We start from the raw sequence: 19480 nt of genomic DNA on the forward strand, positions 1-19480 counted from the left end.
AAGTATCTCGTGCCCTAATGTAATTTCTTCGGCTCCACCTGATTTAATTCGACTACATTCGATTATTCTTGTTTTGCTTTTGTTGATATTCATCTTACATCAACCTTACAAAGCACTCTCCATTTCGTTCAACTGCTCTTCCAAGTCCTTTGCTGTTGCTGACAGAATTACGATGTCATCGGCAAACCGAAAAGTTTTTATTGTTTCTCCCTGAACTCTAATTCCTTCTCCAAATTTTTCTTTAGTTTCCTTCAATGACTAATAAATGTACAGACTGAATAACATCGAGGATAAGTTACAACGCTGTTTCACACCCTTCTCAGTTATTACTTCCTTTTCATGTCCCTTGATTCTTTTAACTGACGTCAGGTACCTGTACGGGTTGTAAATATTCTTTCGCGCGTTGTATTTTAGCCCTGTTATCTTCGGAATTTCAAGGAGAGTATGCCAATCAACAATGTCAAAAGCTTTCCCTGAATCTTGAAACCCTATAAACGTATGTTTGCCTCTCCTTAACCTATGTTCTAAGATACGTCGTAGTGCCAGAATTCACCAATAATAAAATATTCCTGGCTACTATGCCGTGGTCTAAGGGATTTCACTTCAAAACCCTACGTTACGTCCCCATCTGCGGAGGACATTTTCGAGGGGTATCGTAGCCTTATTGAATGTCCATACACACCCTGGCCCACTACTGACAGTAAGTCAGTTACTACCAAACACCGTAAATCAGTAAAAATTTCAAATTTTGAAACGATTCCTCTCAAAACGTTAATAAAATCTGACAGCATGGTAATGAACTGTCGCATAAGGGCAGGCACCGTGTACATTCAGTCACCAACTTGAGAGAGTAGTGCGTGGCTGAAATCTCTGTCTTAGATTGTGAAACTTTGTAGCATTTTGTAAATCTTCGGCAATTTAATGTCGAGCTCTAGTAAACGTAAAACCTAGAAAATAAAATACATTCCAAAACAGGAGGAACCTCATAATTTCTGAATGTCCTGGTACACCCTTTAAGGTTATGGTGAAATTTCATTTCTATAGCCTGGATCCCGCACGTATCCTTTTATATGGGAAACAAGGTTTCTGATTTATAGAGCATATTAGGTACTGTCATGACTTTGTAACACTTCAACTGGGTCTCTCTCACGGCATTTTTGTAGCTTTTTCTAATTATCGCACAGATTGGATCATATTTTAAGACTTTGTTATCCGTCTTATTGTCGAAAGTTCGTCTTACGTCGCAGCCGAGATACTGAAAATGAGTTATCTGTTCCATTATTACATTATTTACTAGAATTTTAGATCTGAGACATGATTTGCCCTTGAACGTCATAACTTTGGTTTTATTAGTGGAGATTTGCATCATACATTTATAAGTCACGAAATTCAGAAGGCAGATGACGCTCTGAATATTATCTTCATTTTCTTGGATTATTATTTGATCATCTGCATATACTAGTGTATTAAAACATTTCTCCCTGTTGGTCTTCATGCCATAGGTGATATTTTTTTTCCAGGCTCTGACTGGGTCACCCATGTAGATGTTGAAAATAACTGTAGGTATGTCACAGATTCATCTAATTACCTGTGTTGTTGTTAACTATTTAAACGAGTTATTTCAACTTCGATTATAATTTTAGTCTCTTTGTAAAGAGTTTAAACAAAGTTAATGAGATGCTTTGGGAAACCTCTTTCTTCCATAATCTACCACAATAGCTGACTATTGACTTTTTTAAAAGCTTTTTTATACTTCACAAACGCTATGTGCGACTCTAAGATGAAGCCTTTTCCTTTTTCTTCAACTTGTATTATGCTAAAAATACACTCAGTGTAGGATTGTCCTTTTTTGAAAACCATTCGCTCTGCTAATAAAATTGGATCAGAGATAGTGGATAGTTTATTATTTGTGATAGCGATACAGATTTTAAAGGCGGTGTTAACGATGCTAATTCTGCTGTAGTTGTCTGAGTCGCTTCTGTTGCCTTCCTTGAAAATAAAAAAAAATTTTGGTTTGTATTCCACTTCTGAAGTATCTTACTGCAGTCCAAAATAGGTTAATGTATGGTCTGAAACTTATGGAATGGTAAGGCACACGCTATCACACTTTTCCAGCAAAATATTTATAAATCAAGTGCACGTCTTTGAAGAAATAGAGTTATTTCGCAATGAGTGCTACGAATTATGAGAAGAGAAATGGTTTATCAAGAAGCTAAGGTGTTACACTATCACGTGTACAAAAATCAGAAAAAAAAAAGAAATCACGCGAAATAAAAAGAAAAGTTTTTCTTTTTTGACGGGGGTAACACAGGATTTACGGAATAAATGCTTTATAGTGTGAAAATCTGAAAAGTGGAGCTCCCCACTTTCCCCGTCCCCACCCGGCATGCTACGTGAGCACTGTTGCGCAGCAGTTTATACCAGCCAGGCGCGGGTCGAACCAGGACATTCCATCCCGGCACGCCCGGGGGTGCACTTTGAACGCAGCCTCAGTATCATGGTGCCTTTTGCGAGATTATCAAAATTCTGCCTCTGAATGATAATTACAAATAAGATAGAAGGTTAATAACATTTCCTATGAGAATAGAGAAAAGAAAGAAATAATTTCGTGTGCTTATCAACCGTCGGGCTATATCACTGAACTGGAGAACTGCATCCGAATAGCGAGGTATTTTTAAGTGGTTCGGGGTACATCAGTCCCTGTCAGACGAGTTGACTCCTCACTAAAATAACAACATTACGGGTAACATATATGCTGTGGGCCTATTTAGAAATGTTATCTGCATCTTTCTCATGATATGTGACTGCTAAGTAACATAGCTCGATGAAACTTGGAGAATACGTGAGAAGAATTGCTACAATTTATAAGGGCCCACCAAAACGTTTCCATATGAGGAAGTTGCTACAGCGCACGTGCAACGCAGTGTGACTCCGGTGTGAGTACTTAAGCATGGATACGTAGGCAAAGGATTAGTGTGACAGTCATGTCTTTCCGACACACGTGAGGTAAAGGCGGAAACATTAACTATGGCGATGATACTACACGTCTGGCCACTAAATTGCTACGCCAAGAAGAAAAGCAGATGATAAACGGGTATTCATTGGACAAATATATCATACTAGAACTGACATGTGATTACATTTTCACGCAATTTGGGTGCAAAGATCCTGAGAAATCGGTACCCAAAACAACCACCTCTGGTTGATACGCCTGGGCATTGAGTCAACCAGAGCTTGGATGGCGTGTACATGTACAGCTGCCGATGCAGCTTCAACACGATACCACAGTTCATCAAGAGTAGTGACTGATGTGCTGTGACGAGCCAGTAGCTCAGCCACCATTGACCAGACGTTTTCAATTGGTGAGCGGTCTGCAGAATGTGCTGGCCAGGGCAGCAGTCGAACATTTTCTGTATCCAGAAAGGCCCGTACAGAACCTGGATCATCCGGTCGTGCACTATCCTGCTGAAATGTAGGGTTTCGCAGGGATATAATGAAGGGGAAGAGCCACGGGTCATAACACACTTGAAATGTAACGTCCACTCTTCAAAGTGCCGTCAATGCGAACAAGAGGTGACAGAGCCGTGTAAGTAATGGCACCCCATACCATCATGCCGGGTGATACGCCAGTATGGCGATGACGAATACACGCTTCCAATGTGCGTTCACCGCGATGTCGCCAAACACGGATGCGACCATCATGATGCTGTAAACAGAACCTGGATTCATCCGAAAAATGACATTTTGCCATTCGTGCACCCAGGTTCGTCGTTGAGTACACCATCGCAGGCGCTCCTCTCTGTGATGCAGCGTCAAGGGCAACCGCAGCCAGGGTCTCCGAGCTGATAGTCCGTGCTGCTGCAAACGTCGTCGAACTGTTCGTGCAGATGGCTGTTGTCTTGGAAATTTCCCCATCTGTTGACTCAGGGATCGAGATCCGTTACAACCATGCGGATAAGATACCTGTCATCTCGACTGACAGTGATACGAGGCCGTTGGGATCCAGCACGGCGTTCCGTATTACCCTCCTGAGCCCACCGATTCCATATTCTGCTAACAGTCATTGGATCTCGACCAACGCGAGCAGCAATGTCGCGATACGATAAACTGCAATCGCGATAGGCTACAATCCGACCTTTATCAAAGTCGGGAACGTGATGGTACGCATTTCTCCTCCTTACAAGAGGCATCACAACAACGTTTCACCATGCAACGCCGGTCAAGTATTGTTTGTGTATGAGAAATCGGTTGGAAACTTTCCTCATGTCAGCACGTTGTAGGTGTCACCACCGGCGCCAACCTTGTGTGAATGCTCTGAAAAGCTAATCATTTGCTTATCACAGCATCTTTTTCCTGTCGGTTAAATTTCTCGTCTGTAGCACGTCATCTTCGTGGTGTAGCAATTTTAATGGCCAGTAGTGTAACTAATGCGTCTAACAGGACCAGCTAGCTGGCTGTCCAAGGACAAAGACCAGTAGACATCCACTGGTGTGTGTCAGGGTGAAACATCTGGGAGGACCGCGGCATGGGGTGCTGCGGCTTCGTGATAACGCACGCCCCACATCGCAAATGTCACAACGCTGAGTTCACAACTCAAGTTGGAGACACTCGAGCACCCTGACTTAAGATCCATGAGTTTACTATGTCGTCGGTTCCCTCAAAACTGCCTTCAAGAGTTAATGATCCCTGTCAGACGAGGATATGCAGCAGACAGTTACCGACCTCTTGACGGAGCAGAAGACAGTGTTTTATCAAATGGGTAGCTTCAGCCTGGTGCATAATTGGAATGATTCGCTTAATTCCCATGGCGATTCTACCTGATTGGCATGTCAACTCTGGGCTGTACCCGCTTACAACGGGAACTTTTCAGCCACCCCTTTCAGTACAGAAAGAAATATACAAAGAGACGAACAGAAATGACATTTTTATTCGAAGACAATAATTACACTGAAGTCAAAGCGATACGTGATGGGCACCTCGACTCTGCCAAAGTCGTGACATGATTCCTTATAGTGTGTCTGATCACCACGGACGGCAGTGGGTGCCCTACAACGTGCTCCCAACCACGCCAAAAGGTTGGGAAGGATTTCTTGTGGTAGCTCCCTCGATTACTCCACCAGTACGGTTGACATCTGCTGGGTGGCCGTGGCTGTAAGTGGGCGAGATACAGTACGTCTCCCCAACGCATCCCACACGTGTTCCATAGGACTGAAGCCGGGGGAACGGGCAGGCCAGTTCATTCGTTTAACTTCACCTCGTTCCAAGCGCTCCCCCAACTGCGCAATTCGATGCGGTCGCACATTGTCATCCAAAAAATGAGGTTAGGGCAGAATGCATCCCTGAAAAGACGCATGTGGCGAAGAAGTACAGTATCAGGATAAAACAACGTTGAACGATGAGCGTATAGTGGTCAAAGACTTGGAGATAAGTACGCCCATGCGACAATATGCCTCCTGACACCGAAACACATGGACCACCAAAAAGATGTTCATCAGTGTTCCAGTGTGCATTAGGTGTTCGTACTTCTCCCCATGTAAGGATACGTGAAAGATCTAGGAACACGTGAGTCGAGAAATAATGCAGACATTTTTTTGATTTATTTGAAGTGTGGTGCAACGATCGAATTCTATTGTCGAATTGCACGTTCACCTGCAAGATACACCATTAGCGCCACGTGTGTTTTTTACTGTTACAGAAGAATAAGTATCGTCATTAACAATACAGACAATCTCGTTTTGTTGTAAAGATTGAATTTTCGTACCTCAAACTTTCCACGCTGAGGAATCTTGTCCATCAAAGCCACTGACGTGGACGAACCGAGCTGCTACCACGTTTATCGAAATGTTGACTACGCTAACACTCCGTATTTGGTGTTATCAGAAGACATACCTCGGGCTGTAGTTTAAATGATACACTGCATTAAAGATCTTAGCAAAGCACATCATTTTATCTGCTATTTGTTGCACTAAAGCGTGGTGGATAAACATGCAACAGATATTAGTACTACTTAGTAACTGATCATCGAGATGAGTTTGTAAACTTTCTAGACAGCCTTGCCATCATAGTTCCGATCAATAAATGTCGCAGTCTTCCTCGAAGTCCGTTTTTGAACACCCTTGGTACTAACCACTAATAATTCCAAGGTCAGAAGTAATAAGAAAAGCTCTATTAGCTAGTTAGTAACGTCAGTTATATTTTTCTAGTATAGAACATTATGTATTATCCTCTGTCCTTAAAATGATACTTGGTCAGGTGATGAAATTTAGTTTTTGAACCACCAGGGACCTATCCTCAGTTAGACCTAAGAGGATGTGAATTACAGAAAACCAAATCTAGCTTGAGTAGCGTTTGAGCTAAGATGCTGTGGGTTGCAGGATCACTATAGTATTGCTACACAGCCTCTGATAGAACGTGACGATGAAAGTTCTCATAAAGTACAAGAGGGGAAAAATTGAAACACAATTTTTATTTTCAGTATAAAAACGGTTTATGATTACTGCGATGTAGGATTTTACCTTTGAAAATAAGTTATATGGTGTTGATTCTAACACAGTACTTAATGCTCGAGTAGTGCGAGTTTCTTCCAAAGAATATATTTATACCGCCTTATGACCTGAGACAATACTTTTGTTGCAATAAGATTATCTTGCTGCAGTTGCACTTTGTATAATTATGAAATGAGAAATATTTTTGTCTGAAAATGAATATGAGAGTGATAATTATACACAGAGTTTTATCACAAACATGTGTAGGGTAAGTTTTCTTGCAGCTGTGTCCTATACAATGTTTTTGGCTCTCCATATTATGTTAAAAGATCAGACTTCAGAACACTGGCACACTCTCACTATGACAGGCCTCCTACATAAAGAAATTAAAGAAACAGTTACTGAGATCTTGACAAGACACAGAACACGTTTGTTTACCCGTAGTTCGCACAACGCAGCTCTTAAGCTCTATAATACACAGCACACGGAAATATCCCTAAGATTCATTACCGACTGTCGCTTCAGAACACAAATTTTTCACGTACAGCTTGTAACGAGTCTATATGACTGATGTCCTCTCAATCCGTATGCTCTAGAACGTTCACAGTACTAGGAAAGACATAATATTGTCACATGCTTTTCGTGATTCCAATGTTCTCTAAGGACACCGCAGATAGTTAGTTAGTTACATGTGGCACAGGGTTGCATATTGCCCGCAACAGGAACGTTGTCATGTACTGAAAGTCATGGCGATTATTAATCGAACTCTGATCAAACGTCAACTAGGTTCTGACAGGGCAAATTCATCTCTTGCGGCGACACCAGTGCAGCACGCCTTCGATGAGCCAGGACAGCATCGCTATAGCCAGCAGGAGCGACAGCAGATGCATACACAACGGGTAGTCCTCCGTCTCGTCACGGACGTAGCCTGAAAGAAAGAGAGATGTCATAAAATGTAATAACAGATAAAATAAAACGTTTATGAACCCGAAACGCACTCAACAATATAACATAAGAATCAGCTTAATTTTTCAAGGAACTCAAGAGAACACAAGGAGTGGCCCATGAGGAATCTCTTCAGTTTTGATTTGAAAGCGCGTGGTTTACTGCTAAGATTTTTGAATTCTTGTGTTTAGCTTGTTTAAAATGCACGTAGCAGTATACTGCGCACCTTTCTGCACAGCAGTCAAGGAATCCAAATGTAGGTTGGATTTCGGCCTAGTATTATCTGAGTGAAAGCCGCTAATTCTTGGGAATAAGCTGATGTTGTTAACAAGAAACGACAGTAAGGAATATATATATATATATATATATATATATATATATATATATATATATATATATATATATATTGAGAGGGCAATTTCAAAATACACAGACTAGTGAACAGGGGTCGACAAGAGGTTCGCGAACTTACACCACGTATTGCCCGAGCGGCCCGTTTCTGAGACAAAAATATCCTTATAGAATGGGGAGAGTTACCCCAGAATGTAATGCCATACGACAGATGCCAATGAAAACAAGCAATGTAGGCTATTTTTCGTGTGAACGATCACTTATTTCAGATACTGTTCGAATAGTAAAACTGACGACATGAAGTCCTTGAACGACATCCTGAACGTGGGCTTTCCACGACAGTTTACTATCTATCTGAACACATAGAAATTTGAACTGTTCAGTTTCACTAATATGGCTATTCTGTGAAAACTAAAATGTAGGGTTTTGTTGAATTGTGTGTTAGAAACGGTAAAAACTGAGTCTTACTGTGATTTAGTGTTAGTTTATTTTCTACAAACCATGAACTATGTCACGAAATGCACTATCTGAAACAGAGCCAATGATGCACACACAACATCCTATACCACCAGGCTAGTTTCGTCAGCAAACAGAAATATTTTAGAATTCCCCGTAATACTAGAAGGCATATCGTATATATAGATAAGCAACAAGAGTGGCCCCAACACTGGTCCTTGGGGCACCCCCTCCTCCCTCCACACATTTGATCATACCCCACTCAGACCCCACATCGTGGCCATTCTCAACTCTGTGAATAATGACCTTTTGCTGTATGATGTCAAAGTAAGAGGTGAACCAATTGTGAGGTACTTCCCGTATTCCGTAATGGTCCGACTTTTGGAGCAGTACTTTGTGATCAACACAATGAAACGCCTTAGTTAAATCAAAAAACTTGCCCAGAATCCGAAATGTTTTGTTGATTCCATCCAGTACCTCACAGAAAAACGAAAATATAGCATTTTCAGTTGAAGTTTAGTGATGTCTGTAGATATTAAAGCAGGGGTGTCCAATAGGTGGCCCGCGGGCCGGATGCCACCCAAAGCAAGTATCAATGCGGCCTAACACGTGAGCATTTATCACAGGATCGTTAAACAAGAAAAACCATAAAAATCCGTTTACGTAAATTTATAATAAACTGAATATTTTCAATCTGAGACTCCAGTCACACGATGCGATTCTCTCATAGGTCCATTCCGCCGTCTTTTTCCTTTTTAGGGCTTCGTGACCCAATTCTAACAAAGTAGCTTTACAGCATAGCTTTGCTGTCTATCTGTCTCTCCATCAGTCCGACTTTTAATAACTATTTTATCAGGAACAAATAGGCGCATCAAGTAAAAATTTATATCACATATTAAGCTCTACGGTCCCTTGGGGATGTAAACATATTAAGCCTCTAGGTCAATTCAGTCAAAAGATATGGCCATTTATGTCACATATTTTTATACTCGAAAATTCGCTCATCATATATAGCGTACTTCTCGTTGGCCTAAAATGATCAAATTTGTCAAGAAACAAGGCTTCAAAGTAAAAGCAAAGGGAAAAATCCGAAATTGTTAATTTGTAATTATATCACACGAAAAAATATTTATGTTGTTATTTGTTATCCGACTACAAACTTGAAATTAAAAGTTCTAGAATGTTTTGGAATCCCTGCCAGTGTTAATGACGGTTACACGCAAAAGTCGTCATTATCCTCGAATGCCGGAATGGATAAACTGTCTATACAGCCGCAGAGAACCAGTCCTACTGGGAACTGGTCAGTTTTCAATACGAAATTAATGGCGTCGAATAAGCTTAATGTGAAGCGGTCTATTGGGGCACCGAACTGGAAGACAAGCTGGCAAAGGACGCAGTCGTTACGCACTGCCATGAGTACATTAAGTCCCGAATTTTGTTGCGAATTTGAAGGTATCGATAAGGAACCGCTGGGATAACCACTGGAGCCTTCTGCCATCTCTTGGGGGGTGGTAATATAACGAGCTTTATCTATACGACCTAGCTACATGGTGATATTCCAAACAAAACATCCCACGCTGGCTTTACAGAACGGTAATACGTCGGAAATTTAGCCACGGAGCCGGCCGAAGTGGCCGTGCGGTTAAAGGCGCTGCAGTCTGGAACCGCAAGACCGCTACGGTCGCAGGTTCGAATCCTGCCTCGGGCATGGATGTTTGTGACGTCCTTAGGTTAGTTAGGTTTAACTAGTTCTAAGTTCTAGGGGACTAATGACCTCAGCAGTTGAGTCCCATAGTGCTCAGAGCCATTTGAACCATTTTTTTTTAGCCACGGACGCTACGAAAAACATCTTCACCGACTCGGAGAAAACTGATTATACCTTCTGTGAATGTGGAGAGGAAGAAAATCTTAGCCACGTGACTAACTGGTACAAATAACGAAGGGATGCGTTTGATGCCCTACCCCTGCTGATGAGGGACATGGGACGTGGTGGACCATTTAGCGTGAAAACACTCCTGGCAATAACAGACACCAAAACTTTCACGTGCAAGTCGAACATTGTGCCTAGATCTTCCATAGAAGGGAGGTAGCACCTTAAAGGAACTTTAGTGTCTTAACTAATTTCTCACATTTATGTTATTGTGCCTTTTTTTAATAATTTGTGCGTTTTGTCTTGTTTCTATAAGATGTCATAACCAAGGCAGTGTTGCTCAATTACTCCCAGAAAACTCGCCATGCAAAACTGTGAAAGGAGTGATGCACATGACTTGAATCGGGCCGGTCGGAGTGGTCGAGCGGTTCTAGGCGCTACAGTCTGCAACCGCGCTACCGCTACGGTCGCAGGTTCGAATCCTGCCTCGGGCATGGATGTGTGTGTCGCCCTTAGGTTAGTTAGGTTTAAGTAGTTCTAAGTTCTAGGGGACTGATGACCTCAGAAGTTAAGTCCCATAGTGCTTAGAGCCATTTGAACTTGAGTCGACGATACCATAATTTCGTGAGTAAACAAGAACATTTTTGACGCATCGCTCATGGCTGTATGGTTGTAAAAATCAAAGTCAACTGAAAAGAAATAATTAAAAAATATAGTATGAGGTGACATTTACAGTTGCTTTCTGAAAAACTAGTCATCAGTTCAGCTAAACTTTTCGATCTATGCTAGAATATGTAAATTTATAATGCTATTGTTGTTCATACTAAAGCCTTATGTGGCTTTTACCTCGATTTCACCTCTTTCCAGCAACGTAGTTACAGGAAGGAAATCATGTGATGCGTAATGATGCCGGAATGAAACTGAGATGTCACATAACTCTTAAAATAGCGAAATCAGCGCATCCCTTCAGTAGCGGAGATTTAGTGAAAGAATGCTTTGTAACTGCCGCAAGATTTTTATATCCACTGCAAATTGCTCGTTTCGAAACAAATCACCTTTCAAGTGGAACTGTTTGCAGACGTGTTGAAGAAATGTTGATGAAATGCGGCCTGAAATCATACTGATTTATTTATTCGATGGGTATATAACCAGAATCCTCTTTTTCGCCATATCGCCATATGTACACTGTGGAGGTGATGTAAGAACCACGCAGTGTAGATGTGTCTCTACGCAGCTGCTTGCAATGGTGCTTCTGAAGATCCCTGAACGCTGGCACTTGCCATTCGCGTCATTTACTGGTAGTGAAAGGTGTATTTCTGTGTTATCTCTATCTACACATCAGATAGACTCTTTTCAATTTTTGTTTCGCATGTTCCAGACAGAAGTTCTAAGTTTTAGAACAAAATGTTTGGCTGTGATATCTAAATGGAGAATTAAACTATCACATGTGACCTCCTTAGGTAAAACATTACTATTTTGTTTCTACTAGTCCTGCAATGTACCTTCATCCAGGTGTAGCGGACCATCTGTTGATGGTTGTGGAATATGAGTAGCAGATCCTTTATTTCAGGGACGCGCAAGAACTCTGTTCGAGTACGGTGCACATGCACATGTATCCATCTCTTTCGGCCAATCCAGCGGAATGATCCGGTATTCATGCCGGGAGCAAGCCGAGATGGTGTTTGTGTACGGCCAAGCAGTTGGAAATCACACCACGCTGTGTGAGTGTTAAGGGGGCACGGAGGTGGGAGCTGTGAAAACAGTGCGTGCTGCATGCACCTTCGTTTCATACTTCTCAACAACATAGAACACAAGCAAAACAAATTTTTAGCATCATTTATTTATTTTTTTATGTGCTGAAGACGTAATAAAATTTATATCAGCCACAAAATGTTGGCATATGGTCAGACACAGATAGTTCGCAGATTTTCATCAATCAGATTTAAACGTAATACTGACTTTTTTAATTTCGTAAACGATCTAAAGCCTTTCGCACACCTATGTTTAGCCGGCCGGAGTGGCCGAGCGGTTAAAGGCGCTACAGTGTGGAACCGCACGACCGCTATGGTCGTAGGTTCGAATCCTGCCTCGGGCATGGATGTGTGTGATGTCCTTAGGTTAGTTAGGTTTAAGTAGTTCTAAGTACTAGGGGACTGATGACCACAGCAGTTAAGTCCCATAGTGCTCAGATCCATTTGAACCATTTTGTGGGCTACAGACAATTCTAGGGCAGTGTTTGAGGCTTCAGAAGCGATACGTGGGCAGCGATTCTGGGCGACCTCAAACTTGGACCGGTTATTTTTCCACAACAGCTCGATAAGGAACGTGTCTTTACTTGCTGCGGAATACTCGTACTCTGGCTGGGCTGGTTGAGAACCTGCCTTTGGCAGTACCACAAAATGGTTTCTGCATGACGGAGCACCACCGGACTGCTGCATTACAGTTCACCAACACCTCAACAACATCTTCCGCGGACGTTCTATAGGACGGGTGGACCTGCAGCATGGCCTGCTAGATCATCGGATTGAAAACCGATGGGTTTTTACCTCTGGGGACATCTGAAAAGCGTTGTGTATGCTGAACTAGTTCCTGATGTGCAAACCCTTCAACAGCGCGTTCACGACGCCTGTGACGCTATTCAGAGAACGGAAGGAACTTACGGATCAGTGCATACTTGTGATATGCGAATGCGTGCATTGAATCCGTTGGTGACTTACTTTCAACATCTGGTGTGACGCGGATGCGATGCAGCTCTGTGCTGTTTTTGTGGACCGTTCATTTCCCGGGACTTGTTCCTAGGACCTTCTTTCCTCCATTTCCAGCCACAAACCCGTTCCTGTACAACGTCTCCACACGCTTCGTTCAATTCCATCAAAAACTGTTGCAACAGGCAATGTAATAATGCGTGCGACTTCAGAAAATTCACTACTCCCACCACCAATCCCATCGTATGTCCCACGCCTGCATACATGTTTTATGTACAAAATAACTAATCCAGCACAAATCGTCTGTCGATCGCCATAATTTTTAGCTTTTACGTCGTCAATTGAAAATGTAAATTCTTTCCGCCTGGTCTTTTAATGTCGTTTCATAGCAAATTTGCGACACCCGTCGATATTGAAACTGCATAATAGATATTGAGAGCTCTCATCCTTTTCGTTTGTGATTCCCTTTCGCTTTTAGAGGATTACAGAGATAAATTGGCAGACTGCTTCTGTTTGTGGTAACAGTCACTGAACTTGCTTTAGGCGACGAATAGTGAATGATAAACAGCGATTACAACATGATTCCACCGAACTGAAGAAAGTTGTGCCAGTCAAAATAAGCCACACCAAATGCTGGGGGAAATCGTCTCATCGCACTGCTAAATGAAATGTCGCGCTATACCGAGAAGCACCGAGCAAAGCCAAGAGGTACCGGGTAGTGCCGAGAGAGGAGGATTAACGGACCGCACGTCGGCACCAAACTGTGCCGCGTGAAGTTCTGTACGTCGTGGCCGACCCTACTTCCTGTCATACGCTACAGGATCACAGAGCTAAATGAATCTTTCGTCGGAGGCTTAGAAGTTGAAACAAAAGTGAGGTCATCACCTAAACAAGTGTTTTTAAGATCTTTTAACGAAAACTACGTTGCTGAGTGCTTCACTAGAAGACAAAGAGTTGAATATGATTCACTCTGTAGTCGGAAGACACAACGTACTCCCACAGTATAAGGGGCGTTCAAAAAGAAACCAGCCGGAGCCTGAACTGTGCAAATCGGTGACAGGAGGATAATATCGTGGCGTATGTAACGAGGTAATAAATAAATGTCGTGTGACTAGGGCCTCCCGTCGAGTAGACCGTTCGCCGAGTGCAAGTCTTTCGATTTGACGCCACTTCGGCAAGTTGCGCGTCGATAGGGATGAAATGATTAGGACAACACAACACCCTGTCCCTGAGCGGAGAAAATCTGTGACCCAGCCGGGAAACGGACCCTGGCCCTTAGGATTGGCATTATGTCGCGCTGACTACTCAGCTACCGGGGGCGGACTGTAACGAGGTGTGGTTCCGACCAGACCGTGGAAGTTCACAGCCCGTGCACGTCACGTGACTATACAGAGCTACTAGCAGCATGCATCAATCTCCCAACGTTGCCAGTCGCATTGCAAACAGTGACGTGGAGGCGTCAACAAAAGAGCAAAGAGGTATTGTTCGTTTTCTGCCAGCAGAAGGAGTAGGAGGAACGGACATTCATAAACGAATGTCACAAGTGTACGACGAACACTGCATGTCCCTTGCAAGGGTCAAGGCGTGGCACAACCGCTTCAGGTAATGACGGATGCCGTTAGCCGATGATGCACGGTCTGGAGCACCACAATGCATCACTGATGACATCGTCCTGCTGGTGGATGCACTCATTACCCAGGACCGCCGCATGACAGTGAAAGCCATAGCCTCCGTGGTCGGATTGAGTGTCGGAAGTGTTCACGCCATCATGAAGGAATGATTGCACATGCGCAAAGTGTGTGCCCAATGGGTGCCCCACAGTCTTCAAGCACACCAGGAGGCATGTCGAACAGCTCACTGTCTTCCTCATCTGCAGTGCTATGCTCGCGAAGGGGATGCGTTCCTGGCACAAGTGGTCGCTGGAGATGGGTCATGATGCCATATACTCGAACCAGAATCAAACCGTCAAAGTCTGCAGTGGAAGCATCCTGGACCACCACCACCAAAAAAAAGCCAAGGCCATCCACACAAGTGCAGGGAAGGTTATGCTGACGTTATTCTTTGACCAAGATGGCCCCCTTTTGATTCACTTCCTGCAGCACGGGACAACAGTGAATGCCCAGCGTTACTCGCAAACTTTGACCACCCTTCGCCAAGCGATCAAATCGAAGCGACCGGACAATCTCACCCGTGAGGTCATTCTGCTCCACGACAATGGAAAACCTCATACGGCCAACACAGTCGCGGCACTCCTGAAGAAATTCAAATGGGAGGTTCTCGGCCACGCTCCATACATTCAGGACCTCTCTCCCTGTGATTACGCCATTTTTGGTCCCCTTAAAAAGGCTCTGAGGGGCAATTCTTCTCGGAAGACGATGTCCAGCTGTACGTGCGGAACTGGTTATCATCACAGCCCCAGGAATTTTATGATCCAGCCATTCGCCGCCTTGCATCACAGTAGGACAAGTGTCTCAACAGCCAGGGTCAATTCTTCTAACATACAGGTACTGGTTTCTGTAACTATGCCTCCGGCTGACTTCTTTTTGAACGCCCCTTACATAAGATTGAGTACTGAGAGATGTCTGGCATCCAGTGTGTGGCGCCTTACCTATGATGGGCCCCACGGCGAGCAGCATGAAGCCGGTGCAGACCATATTGAGGCCCACGGCGGCCGGCAGCTTCTCCTCGGGACACACGTCGGCGACGCACAGGTTGTTGTTGACGACGGCGGCGCCGCGCGAGAAGCCGCACAGCGCGTTCCAGACGCACAGTGGCACCATCCCGGTGCTCATCGCGATTGCTGAGAACAAGGCGTCATGACTTATTACACGGTGCAGTCAATAACTGCTATGCTACTTACAATAATGTGTTCCTTTTATAAGTAAGACGTTGAGGTGTATATGAGCGACGTTCAATAAGTATTGCAACATTTTTTTCGGTCAATTTCGGTTGAACAAATGCTGGACTTATAGTGAACATCGTGAAATATTCCCGATTCAGTGATTATAAAACAAGCAAACACAGACCAAAAGGGTTTGAAGACAGAACGATACCGACCGGCCGCCATGTCATCCTGAGCCCTAAGGCATCACCGGATGCGGATACGGAGGAGAATGTGGTCAGCACACCACTCTCCGACCGTTGTCAATTTTCGTGAGAGGTGTCACTACTTCTCAATGAAGTAGCGTCTCAACTGGCCTCACAATGACTGAGTGCGCCCCTATACCTTCAAGTTCCCACAGGTTGCAGCGCTATACGTGACTTCAAAATGGCATCTGTAAAAATGGCATCTGTGACGGTGGTGCGTTCCAAGCAGAGAGATGCCACTGAGTTTCTTTTCGTGCAAAACCAAAGCATTGCAGATATTCATAGGCACTTGAAGTATGTCTACGAAGACCTGGCAGTGCACAAAAGCAACATGAGACACTGGGTCTCTCGTCGTCGCAGCAAAATCGCGAAAACCTGTCTGTCCAATGTCCCGCGTGCCAGCCGGCTGTACGCAGATGTCAGTCCTGCAGTGTTGAAACGCGCCACAAAAATGTAAACGAGCTTCTCCTTGTCAATTACACCCCAAGACCTCAAACAAGTCTTGCACACGCGAGAGGAGCTTACTAAACTTAATTGGACCATTTCTCTCATCACCCTACACCAAGGATCTCGGACATTTCGACTTTTATCCACTTGGCCCAAGGAAGGCTGCATTCCGCGGGAAGCAGTATGTGGGTGATGTGGAGCGGATTGATGCAACAAGGTACTGGCTGTGACGTCGACCGGTAGATTGGTAGCATGCGGGCATACGGGCCCTCCCAGTAAGGTGGCGTAAGGCCGTAGCATTGAACGGACATTACGTTGAAAAGTAGAGGTTTATAGCCAAAAGAGTGGGGAATAGAAGTACTGAGTAAAACCCGCTTTCAGAAAAAAATATGTCGCATTTCTTATTGAGCACCCGTCGTACCTTACTAACGACACTGTTGTAAGTTGTCATTTTTATTTTGTTCAGTAGAGCGCATGAGCTCTAAGAGAAAATGGTTCAAATGGCTCTGAGCACTATGGGACTCAACTGCTGAGGTCATAAGTCCCCTAGAACTTAGAACTACTTAAACCTAACTAACCTAAGGACAACACACACATCCATGCCCGAGGCAGGATTGGAACCTGCGACCGTAGCGATCGCGCGGTTCCAGACTGTAGCGCCAGAACCGCTCGGCCACCAGCGGCCGGCCTCTAAGAGCAAACGAGGACTACAGAGCGAGGCGACTCACTGGTTAACATAATGAACTCACATTCGGGAGGACGACGGTTCAAACCCGCATCTGGCCATTCTGATTTTGGTTTTCTGCGTTTCTCTAAATCCCTCGAGGCAAATCCGGGATTGGTTACTTTGAAAGGGCACGCCCGATATCCTTCTCCATCCTTCAAACCATCCGAGATCGTGCTTCGTCTCTAATGACCGCGATGTCGACAGGACGTTAAACCTGCTATTCCTTCCTTCTTTAAACGATAACGTGTAGGAGAAAACATCTTAAACACAATTCCAATATCTGTAATTTAACAGACATTAGGGTTCAGGATCGGATAGGGGCCCGGCACATGATTTCACGGGAGAAGACGCAAGAGAAACCTACTTGTACTCCATGACACGTAAGAATTTTTCTCTGAGAAACACTGTGTAACAGGCCTTGAAACGTAGGAATAGCTCGCACTCCTAAGGAACTAAGTTCGCCACACAGAATATTAGTCACCCCCATAAATAAGCTTAACGGTCCCTCTGGAGCGCTGTAACTTCTGCACTACGTAAACCTCCAACACTCGCGTAGGTTGTATTGCCGCAGGGCAGTAAAATCGGTCGCCGTGGGGACGCGACACAATTCCAGAAATGAGCATCGTATGCTATGTGCACATTACCGCACGGTGAATGAAGTTGCCTGGTTTGTTTCCTTCTCAGTCCCGTTCAAAGTGTCTGCAAGGAATTTCTTACCACTTGGTAGCATATAACAAAATTAACTGCAGTGGTCGTGAGGATATGCTAACCGATACTGATCACAGACGAGTATCATGTCTGGTAAATGACAATTTGTTCCAGCGTCGACAGAAATTCCTGCTGCCATTGGATGCACCTCCAAATCAAATAGTTCCAGAGCGAACGTCGCGATAGAACCTACAAGCAACAGACATTTTGAGTCTCCTATCTCGAAAATTCCGCTGCTCGTGATCTCGCGGTAGCGTTCTCGCTTCCGGAGCACGGCCAGGGGCCAGGGATTTTCACCTGCTTCGAGATGACTGGGTGTTGCTGTGTCGTCTTCATCATCATCATTCATCCCCATTACGGTCAGAGGAAGGCAACGGCAAACCACCTCCATTAGGACCTTGCCTAGTACGGCGGTGTGGATCTCCCGCATCGTTCCGTTACGCTGTGTCCGCAGCTCGTGGTCGTGCGGTAGCGTTCTCGCTTCCCACGCCCGGGTTCCCGGGTTCGATTCCCGGCGGGGTCAGGGATTTTCTCTGCCTCGTGATGACTGGGTGTTGCGTGATGTCTTTAGGTTAGTTAGGCTTAAGTAGTTCTAAGTTCTAGGGGACTGATGACCATAGCTGTTAAGTCCCATAGTGCTCAGAGCCATTTGAACCATTTTCGTTACGCTGTGTTAAAAAGCATAGGACTTCATTTCCATATGTCGCAAAACTCCACTGCTCACGGTGACACATAAGGCTGTACGCCTTCGCTGGACCAAGAAACACAGAAACTAGGCAGTGGCTCACTTCAGACGTAGCCTGCTGCCCGATAACTCTCCATTTTACCTCTTTTGGAATAACGGAAGGCATCGAGTCCATCGAGTCTCCAGCGCGTTTGTGTATGGAACTGTGATAATTAGTGGACGTGCCCTCTACAGTCATAGCGAAACTTGTCAGATATTGGATTCAATATTTTCCGTGGTGCCTTAGGTTATACTTAAATTGGTAAGAAGAGGATATATTACATTATATCTACATATAACAACGTACTGCTTCTGAATTGGCTCTCGTATACTGATACTCTTTCATCAATGTTTCGGCAGTCACGTGGAAGTTTTCGTTTGAGATTTGTTTTCTGAGTAACTCATTGTAAATCTTTTCAGTCACATATATATTTTGAATTTGGGATTGTTTCTGCAATTATGTCGTGTGTTGTTGTTGTTGTTGTTGTGGTCTTCAGTCCTGAGACTGGTTTGATGCAGCTCTCCGTGCTACCCTATCCTGTGCAAGCTTCTTCATCTCCCAGTACTTACTGCAACCCGCATCCTTCTGATACTGTGGGTAAGGGAGGAGAATATCTAAACATTGCGTTACAAACGAAATGACACAGTTTCAGAGACTTTACTGGTGTCATGTACATACGATTTTATGCCTATAGACTGAAACAGAGAGTGGAAATTCGTACCAAGGCCGGGAGTCGAACCCTTTCGATGTCCTCCGTCAATCTAACCTGGTAAGGATCCCACACCGCGCAGCAATATTCTAACAGAGGACGAACGAGTGTAGTGTAAGCTGTCTCTTTAGTGGACTTGTTGCATCTTCTACGTGTCCTGCCAATGAAACGCAACTTTTGGCTCGCCTTCCCCACAATATTATCTATGTGGTCTTTCACACTGAAGTAGTTCGTAATTTTAACACCCAGGTACTTAGTTGAATTA

At 44.1% G+C, this 19480-nt stretch overlaps 1 protein-coding gene across 2 annotated transcripts in view; it reads right to left on the minus strand.

Moving 5' to 3' along the window:
* Positions 1–6302: 6302 nt before the first annotated feature.
* Positions 6303–19480, minus strand: part of LOC126484588 (monocarboxylate transporter 2-like) — an 83592-nt gene continuing 70414 nt past the window's right edge. Inside the window, exons 7-8 of one of the 2 annotated variants that reach the window (XM_050108151.1) lie at positions 15421–15612; positions 6303–7413 (exon numbers count right to left, since the gene is read on the minus strand). In XM_050108151.1, coding sequence (XP_049964108.1) covers positions 7289–7413; positions 15421–15612 — 317 coding nt within the window. In that variant the 3' untranslated portion in view covers positions 6303–7288. The remainder of the gene's footprint in view (positions 7414–15420; positions 15613–19480) is intronic. The other variant, XM_050108149.1, reaches the window with a different exon arrangement.

Source organism: Schistocerca serialis, chromosome 6 (genome assembly GCF_023864345.2).
Source record: "Schistocerca serialis cubense isolate TAMUIC-IGC-003099 chromosome 6, iqSchSeri2.2, whole genome shotgun sequence".
Taxonomy (NCBI): domain Eukaryota; kingdom Metazoa; phylum Arthropoda; class Insecta; order Orthoptera; family Acrididae; genus Schistocerca; species Schistocerca serialis.